The following is an 11,108-nucleotide window of genomic DNA, read 5'->3' on the forward strand; positions in this document are numbered from 1 at the left end:
CAATTTTGGTTATACATGGTTCCAAGATATATAGTAAACATAATGTGAACAGCTATCTAAAATATCATTTTTTTTATCTAAAATAACAACTCTTAAAAATATCTACCGTTGGGCACACGGTGAACAGCTCGAGCTCTTAACCATTAATTAAACAGTAGATAAATGGTGAAGAATTCTGCTAAACATTTCTAGATTACCATGAATTGATGGTATTGGTTTTTTTTGTTGTTTTTTAATGCATTTTAAAATGCACTGCTGTGCTAGAATCACTACTTCAACAATAAATTGATTTGTCCAAGACCAAGCCGGCTATTAGCAATTTTACTTGATTTTTTTTTCTTCAAATTGGTAATTTCTTTCTCAAGATATACATGTATGAAGAACATTTTAAAGCTTTTCTTTCAATAAATAAAAGGATACATGCTTGATACACTCCAACCACCGACTTGTTTGATACTTGATAGTGTTGTATACTGTTTACAGGAACATTTTCACCCTTCACTTGTTATTGTGTTTTTTTTTACCTAATGTTAATTTCAGCCTTCACATGATGTTAATTTACTGTCGGGTTAAATTCAAACTCACAACGGATGGCAAAAAAGGCAAAAATTAAACTGAGGTAAAAAAATCCCAGTAATTACCATCAAGCTAACAACAAACAATTGTTCTGCTCTATCACTTTTTTTATTTTTCAAATAACATAAAGGTACTCGATTTATCACAACACATTTTGTAGCTTATACAATAAAGTGCAACCTTAAGATTTAGGTGAAGGACTATAAATACACTATGCCTTGAATTGAACACATTAAAAAATTGTATGATGTGATAATTTAAATACTATGTACAATGATGGTTGATAAAATCTAAAATCCTTTTACACTGTGGTCAGTCATAATCAACAAACAACTACTATAGTTTTTCATATCTGACTTCAGTAAACACATTTCACAACACGGAGAAGTCAGGAGAGCAAGCAGTGGTGCCTGTGTAAGTTTGTATATAAAACCAGCCATAAGCAGTCCATGAAAGCAGATTTATTCACTCATTCATTTAAATCACCTACTTCTGTATTTTATATGTATAATGGGATTTTTCCAAACCAACATGTACAGAAAATATCCATGCACATGTGTATGATTATGCTGATAAAGCTCATATAAAGTTGTCAATCCGGATGGGTCATGTAAGTAAGTAAAATGCACCATTGCAATAAATAGGCTTCTTATATAGACTCAAATTCATTAATTCCTATTTTCTTGAATGGAATGCAAAAAAGAAAAAGTTTTTGACTAAATTGACATATATCTTATAGACGGTCCGGTCCGTTCCTTTGTGGTACAACACACAGAAATATATTGTGTTGAAGTATGGGACATACGAAATGTCCGAACGTAGCAGGACAGACACATTTAAACACAGTCTCTCTCCACACAAACACAGGTATCCATGATCAGCAGCATGACTGGCTGGTCTCATCAGACATCAGTCCTCTTTTTAAAACATCTTCAAACATTTCGATTTGTGATGGACTAATGTTTAGTACATGTAGATCTTTGTTTTGTGTATTTCTTTATCTGGACATTCACGCTCTTTGTTGAAGTAGTTGTAGTATCCATTTTTCCTTACCAGCTTCTTGATGTAACCATTGTGAGGCCATCTATCTACCTGTAACACAAAACCGGAATTAAAGTTGTAACAAATTTATATAAGGTAATAAATAAACCAATTATAACTAGTCTAACTAGTCGTCTGCAAAGGGTCCAGAACACTGCAGCACGGCTAGTTACTTGTACTCAAAAGAGAGAGCACATCACGCCTGTGCTTTATTCGTTGCACTGGTTACCTGTACGGTACAGGTCGCAGTACAAAATTCTGGTGTACACATACAAGGCACTGAATGGAACAACTCCTCAGTACCTAAAGGAGCTTGTTACCCTGTATCAGTTGTCACGATCACTGCGGTCGGAGTCAGAATCTTTGTTGTGTGTCCCAAAATCTTGTACTGTGACCTACGGAAACAGATGCTTTGGGAGGGTTTCGGCTATGTTGTGGAATAACTTACCATCTGCTATTAGAAAGTAGAATACCCTGGCCAAGTTCAAGAGGAACATCAAAACTCACCTCTTCACGTCTGCATTTTAGAATCTTTGCAAAGACGTTATGTAAATACCACCCTTTTATTTGTTCAATTATGTGCACATTGCTTGCTTAAATGTATAAAAGTGATTGTAAGCCTTTGTGTTTTGTTTTCACAATTATAACCATTACTATTATCCATATGTTGTAAAGCGCTTTAGAGTAATTTTACAAATTATATAGGGCGCTATATAAATGTTGTATGTTATCATTGTTATTATACTGCTGACTTGAAACTGTTTTTACAAGAAACACCACTCAAAAGGCTTACATACTTGTCTCCCTTTACACATAGTGGCATCTGCTTCACGGTTAAGTGAAAAATGAACCTGATAATCGATTATTAAAATATATGTAAATGTCAGAATAAAAAACATCTATGTAGCATTAATGTTACACGATGACAGACTTACAAATACATTGTTATATGCTGTTGTTGTCCCATTTGAATGACTTGACTGTTTGTCATGATTGATTTTTGTCGATATCAACTTGATTTTTTAAACTATTTTCAGTTTAACTAGCTACAATTTCTTATAATTCAAACAGGATTGCGGCAATGCCAGTACCTCTTTATTTATGTTTGATCTAACCTGATGTTTACCATACACATATATCTCCACATTTATTACATGAAGACTACTCATGTTATAAAATAGTTAACTTGTAATTTGTAAAACCCTAACCCTAATACTTTTAACAAATGCATGTCAGGGGTGTATAATTGAGTTGGTAACAGACAACATAACATGACCAAACTGACAGTTCAGACTCAAGAGATGAACATCATAGGCACTTAAATAGGTCACACTGCACACTCTATGTTAGTGTCATGCAGGTACATATCCAGTTTCATTAAAACAGCAGTTTAATAGTTCCAACAGTTTTGCACTTATTTGGCACTTTACCTAAAGGTGAGGACCCCGCTGACCTAAATATTATTCACTGCATACCATTGCAGGTGATGCCAGCATGCTAGGGTGCATCCTCGATATCCAGGGGTTACGCTCACTGGTAAGCCCTGGATATCGAGGATGGCTATGGTGAGGGTATATACCCAAAATGGAATACTTTTTAAAGAAAAATATTAATATTTCCTATAAAGTTTCTGAAAGACCAACTGTTTTACTAAAATGAAACAATACATGACTTTCACCTTCATTCTCTGTATTTCTTGTGTATCAACAGTGTGTGCGTCTATTGATAGAGCTCATTAAAGTGCATCAGGTTCACTTAGAATTCTAGCTAGTCGAGTACCCAAAATGGACCACTTCATCAAGTCAGTTTATGAAAATAACTGACGGCATTCAGAATAATTTTCTTTACTTTAAAAAAGTTTTGACAATTTTATTTGAACAAGTAGTTTTCCATGTTTAGAAATATGAAAGGATAGTTGTTGTCTCACCTCATCGTTTCCCGGGATTTTTTTCGTTTCATGTTTAAAATATTTCAATTGAGTTTATGAAGAATGTTTACGAGGTAGGCAGATGAATTTTGCTAAAAATCCATAAAACTAAGCAAATTTTGATTGAGAATATATACCATTAATTTGTATTGCAAAATAAAAAATGCTGCATCATATATGTTGAAAGTGTTCCATTTGGGTACCCTCACCCTACAACTAAGTTGTATTAAAGTGTACTAAATGAGGAGAACCACTGTACTGATATAATGTATCATCTCCGTTCATTCAAAGAAGAGGCATATATTAAGAGATAAAGTTAAAACTATTTATTACCTGGCGGTTATTGAGGGAAAAATTAAAAACTTATATTTTGATATTTGATACTGGAAAATAACTTTGACACTTTCTAACATATCAATAGAGTTGAATAATGATGGAAATATCACAAAAAAAAATATGGGAACCATCGAAAATTATATATAGACCTGTCTAGGAAGAGTTTTATACAATTACCTCGAAGTCTGGTTTTAATGTCTGGTACTCCACTGCATCCCGGTATCCAGCCGTTTGAAACCTATACGCTTCCTCCACTGTTTCATCCCAATGTTTGGGTCGAACCATCTTGGTGGGCTTCTGTTCTGTCATTGCTGCAACTTTCACTCCTGTTACAGAGAGATGTTTGCTTCAATTGTTAAAGGCTCGTATCATGGCACCGATAACTTTCAATAAAGTATTATTTAAAAAAAAATGTTGCATATTCATATTCAACAAGAACATTATATCTTTAGTACACATTAAGATTGCCGGTATTAAATATTACTAATAATATAAAAAACGATGCAATAAATATTTTAAAAAATATCTCGTCGCCAGAATGATACGTTATATCGCAGCTTACTTGCACACAAGCTCAATTTTTATTATATATATACATTTTCTGTATATACAACACAAGGACTTCTCAATGTTTTCTTTATATATATATATACATATATAAGTGCTTGAGTATGGGGGAATGGAAGAAATCACCATTGACATACAGTCATGACAGTTAATTTTGACAAATACATTGTAAACATACTGTAGTATACATTAAATCTTTATTATAATTATATTACATTGATAAACATACAATAAATTTCTGTGGTAATCTAGCTTGTATATTTGCTGCCATTTGTTGAATGGACAATACTTGAAGTATGTCCCCAGTTTCCTCTGGCCCCGACACCAGACTTCCTAGGCATGATGACAAATAGGCCTAGGTGTCTAGTGTGGGGCAAAATGTCTAAGTCTGGTGTCACGGCCAGAGGAAACTCGGGCTATTAAAGTTCATGTAATATTATACATCGTATTCATAGTTTGAACAAAATATGCCAGCTCGTTAAATGTTACGAACTCTTACCTGATGCCATTGTTGCAAATTCTCCAGTATGTGTATTTGGTCAAACGATTTGTCAACAAAGACAAATATAATATTCGATCCACACTGATCGACTAGTTTCCGTTTGTTATTGTCTAAGGACGTATCTACGGTAACACAGATCTCTTTCAATGTGTCATACCTCGCTTACGATAAATAAAACAATGACTGTCTGACCTATGGCTGGTATCGACATGCATCAGTAGGTCATTACATATACTGTTACACAAAGTGTAAACTGTGTCTCTAAGTTGATCAATACAATGAACCCATTTAAATGTATTGTCTCTCTACCTGTGCGTTATTTGATATAATTCAGATAGCTTACCTTATTATAATACACAGTTGACACGGGTGTGTGGCTGTTAGACGGTATATTTAGTGTCACATTAGACAATAAGCACGGGCTGATGTTTTGAATGCCTCGTGTTGTGTTGTTGCGTTGCCAACGCAGGATAACAGCCATGATTTTCTTCGACGCTCATTGGTTAAAATAAAATATCAAGGGACACAACTTTTAATTTGAAATATAGGTCACACACCATCATTTTCTTTTATCTTTATTTGTAATTCTTATTTATTATATTTTTTTAATATCTATATATGATTTTCCCGAACAACATATTCATACTGCTATGTCTCAGTTCAAATTTGAAATTGTTCAACATAGGGCTGTCCAGTTTATAATAAATAGACACTTGATTACTGTTTAAGTGCACGTTATGGGACGATGCACGCTTAACCAACATGATATGATACATAATGACCTCTTGTTACATACTTTGTATGTCTAAGAGAAATAAAAATCTGAAATCCAAGCGAAATGGCGAACGCTAACTCAAAAGAAATATATATATATACATATATTTTAACTGATATCCAGATATTTGTAATCAGTGATATGGGGAGTAATCTAGAAGTGTATTCACAAGGGATCGATTTTATGGTAAATCTAATTATAAAAAATGTTATCATCATTTGTAGATGCATACATTCTTTAATGTCCACCAAGTCATCGTAAAAACTATCATTGATTAATTCACAGGAGCCTGAAGTTCTGTCAATAATGAATAATAACATTTATACACAAAAAATACCTATTATATATGCTTAAAATATAGATCTTTTAGCATATAATATGTAAAAAAAAAATATTACTGTTATTGTTCATTATTGACAGAACTGCAGACTCCTGTGATTAATTCTTCCTATTAGTCTCATTTGGATTCTGAAGTTAATTCCTTCCAAATGAATTCCACCCTGTAGACAGAAACATAGGATATGGGAGAACTGTACAAGTTCTGTCCATTTTTATTCACCCTTTTTCTGTCACATCACGTTATTTCAGCTCGGCTCTAAATGTCCTAACATGACACCATTTTACTATGACGTCAAATGCAACAATCAAGTTATGCGTAGACCCAATTACGTTTTCTCAAGAAACGAAAAGAGAAAAATTGAAGTAGTCTGCTCCATATTCAGAAGATCATATCAAATTATATGATATAAAATGATATATAACTTCATATAATTAAATGCAAACAGTACTAATAGCGTGCATGTGGTAATATCGGCCGGGATTATGGTATATTGTAGATACTTATAGGCGATTTTTTTTACCTTTAGCGTATGACAATGAAATTATTGAATTAGAATGTTTGTACGAATTGTTGTACACAATGATAGATGATGCTCTATATTTTCTGCAATTTTGAAATCTAAGGGTTACACGCTCAGGCTTCGGTATCACAAACGTACTTAACCTGAGATTTGAGTCCGAACTCAAGCTCAGCTTCCGTATTTCGTTATCACAAACTTAAAACTCAGCTCAACGCCTCAAGCTGAGCTCAAAAAGCTGAGACTGCCCAAGAGCAGACTAAAGTTCGAACTCAAGCTTTGGAGCGCTCTGTTTACAATAAAAATGGCCGGTGGTTTTGTAGTTAGGCGACGGAGGGCTAGGCGACGTCAGCGCCAACGCAGAAATGAAGCAATTACTACAATCAGGGAGCACGATCCGTTTCAAGATATGGGAGATGATGTGATTTTTTCAAGGTTTAGATTTCGCAGGGAAACTATTCTTTTTCTATTACACATATTGTCACCTTACTTAGTAGTAAAATCACGGAGAAATCACCCAATTCAACATTTGATACCGAAGCCTGTACTACATATCGAGAGCAGAAGACTTGGATTTCGAAATCATATTTTCAAAAGAGTTTCGACATTGTTCAAGATTGTTACACAACACACGGAACAACACATATGTGGCTTTTGAATGTAATTCACTTCACATCGTGGCCGCGACATTTTTAACTTGCCCCCTACTGGAGCGGACTCTCTGTCTCTCTCCACTCTTTGTGATAATCTCTCTAAATTCCCGGTGTTTTATCAAACCTAGATACACCGTGTGTCAGTGACAGTTAGCCCTGTCTGTTTTGGGTAGTTCACTGTCTCGTTCCTATCTATAGGTGATCCATGACTGACCTTGTCACCACTAGTTTGACAGTTACCCCTGTCTGTTTTGGGTAGTTCAAAGTCTCGTTCCTATCTATATGTGATCCATGACTGACCTTGTCACCACTAAATTGACAGTTACCCCTGTCTGTTTTAGGTAGTTCACAGTCTCGTTCCTATCTATATGTTATCCATGACCGACCTTGTCACCACTAGATTGACAGTTAGCCCTGTCTGTTTTGGGTAGTTCACAGTCTCGTTCCAATCTATATGTGATCATGACCGACCTTGTCACCACTAGATTGACAGTTAGCCCTGTCTGTTTTAGGTAGTTCACAGTCTCGTTCATATCTATATGTGATCCATGACCGACCTTGTCACCACTAGCTTGACAGTTAGCCCTGTCTGTTTTGGGTAGTTCACAGTCTCGTTCCTATTTATAGGTGATCCATGACTGACCTTGTCACCACTAGCTTGACAGTTAGCCCTGTCTGTTTTGGGTAGTTCACAGTCTCGTTCCAATCTATATGTGATCATGACCGACCTTGTCACCACTAGAGTGACAGTTACCCCTGTCTGTTTTGGTTAGTTAACACTCTCGTCCCTATCTATATGTGAGCCATGACTGTATGAAGTACATCCTACCATACACATAGAATAGGCTAGGCTAGACAGTTACCCCTGTCTGTTTTGGTTAGTTAACACTCTCGTCCCTATCTATATGTGAGCCATGACTGTATGAAATTTCACAGTCTCGTTCATATCTGTATGTGATCCATGACTGGCCTTGTCACCACTAGATGGACAGTTAGCCCTGTCTGTTTTAGGTAGTTTACAGTCTCGTTCCTATTTATATGTGATCCATGCCTGACCTTGTCACCACTAGAATGACAGTTAGCCCTGGCTGTTTTGGGTAGTTCACAGTTCGTTCCTATCTATATGAGATCCATGACTGACCTTGTTACCACTAGATTGACAGAAAACCCTGTCTGTTTTGGGAAGTTCACAGTCTCGTTCCAATCTATATGTGATCATGACCGACCTTGTCACCACTAGCTTGACAGTTAGCCCTGTCTGTTTTAGGTAGTTTACAGTCTCGTTCCTAGCTATATGTGATCCATGATTGACCTTGTAACCACTAGATTGACACTTACCCCTGTCTGTTTTAGGTAGTTCATAGTCTCGTTCCTATCTATAGGTCATCCATGACTGACCTTGTCACTACTAGATTGACAGTTTGCCCTGTCTGTTTTAGGTAGTTTACAGTCTCGTTCCTAGCTATATGTGATCCATGCCTGACCTTGTCACCATTAGATTGACAGTTACCCCTTTCTGTTTTAGGTAGTTTACAGTCTCGTTCCTATCTATAGGTGATCCATGACTGACCTTGTTACCACTAGATTGACACTTACCCCTGTCTGTTTTCGGTAGTTCACAGTCTCGTTCCTATCTATATGTGATCCATGACTGTATGAAATACATCCTACCATACACATAGAATAGGCTAGGTTAATGTCCATAATAACATTAGAAGTATCACGTACTTACTGTCTCACTGTGTGGAATACGTCCTACCATAAACATAGAATAGGCTAGGCTAATGTCCATAATAACATTAGACGTATCACGTACTTACTGTCTCACTGTGTGAAATAAATCCTACCACAAATATAGAATAGGCTAGGTTAATGTCCATAATAACATTAGAAGTATCACGCACTTACTGTCTCACTGTGTGATATACATCCTACCATAAATATAGAATAGGCTAGGTTAATGTCCATAACAACATTAGAAGTATCACGTACTTACTGTCTCACTGTGTGAGATACATCCTACCATAAACATAGAATAGGCTAGGTTAATGTCCATAATAACATCAGAAGTATCACGTACTTACTGTCTCACTGTATGAAATACATCCTACCATAAATATAGAATAGGCTAGGTTAATGTCCAAAATAACATCAGAAGTATCACGTACGTACTGTCTCACTGTGTGAAATAGATCCTACCATAAATATAGAATAGGCTAGGTTAATGTTAATACGATGGAGATAATTAAGCAAATATATAATCAACTAAAGTGTTAATTGTGGGTGTTAAACAACCGCTATGATTTGATTTCTGGACTTTAAATGGTTATACTGTCGCTCTTACTAACAAAACTACTCAGTCAACAGATAACGTCACTGATCAACTGTACTACAGTTATATCCAAAACGAAATTAAGAGGAGGTTCCTTTTATTCAAAAACCATTGCGAATGGGACAGAGATTCCTGAGTTCATCACTTCGGGATTCAACTATTTTCCTGATATGTCGATCTGTATATATATCTTTATGATTTATCAATTGCTCTTTGCTTCCAGGTGATTTATTGAAGTGATAACGAATCATTTTGTTATTTAAGAACAAGTTAAACAAATGCATGATTTCATGGTTTCATACACGCCCTAAATCACTTATTATTTCAAGAAATATTTATACATAAAATTGTCGGAAGCATACTAAACATGTCCAGTTATAACACAGTGTAATGTCTGAAGATGAGGTCATTGTTGAATGCAATGTAAATATGTTATATGAAACAAACAAACAAATAAACGAAGAAAAAGACAAAGAAAGAAAAAATTGAAAATAAATTGATCGTAAAAGAAATAAAAAAATGATTCATATATAATGCACACTCTTTATTACAAGACTCACAAGCAGGGCAAAGTTAAAATACAATTTGCAATGTAAAGAATGAATAAAACAGTAAACGAATATTTAACATAAAGAAGAAAACATTATAGCGTTTTTTTGTTTTTTTGTTTTTTTTTAATATATATAAGTGATATAGCATTATAACAGTTTTATGAATATCAAAACGAAAATATGTAACTATTGTATCAATCAACTAATTTATGGCCATGTCAAGTTATACAACACAAGATATCCAACTAACTACGGTATATTTTGAATCTTCCCCATGTCAAGGTTTCGCCCTTCACTTATAAAACCAACATATTCGCCCAGTTTCAAACTTTGCTTTCATACGTTTCTACTTTAAATGATTCAATGTACACAATTTTGTCCTTTAAACAGACGGCGGATAATTAACTGTTACGAAACTGCATTGGTATACAGTAGTTTATTCAATATGAATTATTACTAGTGCTGTCCGCAGTGTCTTTGATACACCATGAACCTCCAATTCATAATTTTATTAGATAATAGAATAAAAACAAGTCCTTGATTGGCAAAATATAACATACTTTTAACTTCGACTGTGCTTCATAATTTATATTCTCGCGGTTTAGCGTAGTAAGGTTACTTTTACTGCAGCCTTTGGTTGGTGAGAGCCACGCGTCCAATAGGTTATTTGCCAACATATATCCTTAATGGAGTAAGATCTAGGGTCATTGATTATACAGGAAAACTTTGTTTTAAATATTAACTATATTTTCGAAATTAATCATATCTTAATGTTGTTTTCGTCAAATGATTATCAGACTTGGGAAAAGTGTTCAATGCATTCTAAATACCATACGATTGTCAATCATTTGTCACTTTTATGGCCTGACAGATATTATGGGGTATACTAATAAGATTAACAATAAAACACGAACAATAAATATTAAGCCGTCATATTTTCTTTAATAAACAATGAAGTAAATATATTGCAGCCCGATTTTTTATGAGAAAA

General features: G+C 34.8%; 1 protein-coding gene across 2 annotated transcripts; it reads right to left on the reverse strand.

Moving 5' to 3' along the window:
• Nucleotides 1-662: 662 nt before the first annotated feature.
• On the reverse strand, nucleotides 663-5,426 carry LOC110442087 (meiosis expressed gene 1 protein homolog). Of its 2 annotated transcripts, none has more exons than XM_021485522.1 (3): nucleotides 5,293-5,426; nucleotides 4,058-4,206; nucleotides 663-1,668 (listed from the first exon to the last, which is right to left on the reverse strand). In XM_021485522.1, the coding sequence occupies exons 2-3, from the start codon at nucleotides 4,187-4,189 to the stop codon at nucleotides 1,540-1,542; spliced, it is 261 nt and encodes an 86-aa protein (XP_021341197.1). In that variant the 5' UTR covers nucleotides 4,190-4,206; nucleotides 5,293-5,426; the 3' UTR covers nucleotides 663-1,539. The 2 variants fall into 2 exon arrangements, with proteins under 2 accessions (XP_021341197.1, XP_021341196.1); XM_021485521.1 differs by lacking the exon at nucleotides 5,293-5,426 and adding an exon at nucleotides 4,947-5,208.
• Nucleotides 5,427-11,108: the final 5,682 nt, after the last annotated feature.

The sequence above is a fragment of the Mizuhopecten yessoensis genome, unplaced genomic scaffold, assembly GCF_002113885.1.
Source record: "Mizuhopecten yessoensis strain PY_sf001 unplaced genomic scaffold, ASM211388v2 scaffold716205, whole genome shotgun sequence".
NCBI classification, from domain to species: Eukaryota; Metazoa; Mollusca; class Bivalvia; order Pectinida; family Pectinidae; genus Mizuhopecten; species Mizuhopecten yessoensis.

Bases quoted from the DNA above. Each gene is read 5' to 3' on its own strand.
- LOC110442087 (XM_021485521.1), bottom strand. The intron at 1,669-4,057 runs GTAATTGTATAA...TTTGTGTTACAG, and splicing joins CATTAAAACCAGACTTCGAG to GTAGATAGATGGCCTCACAA.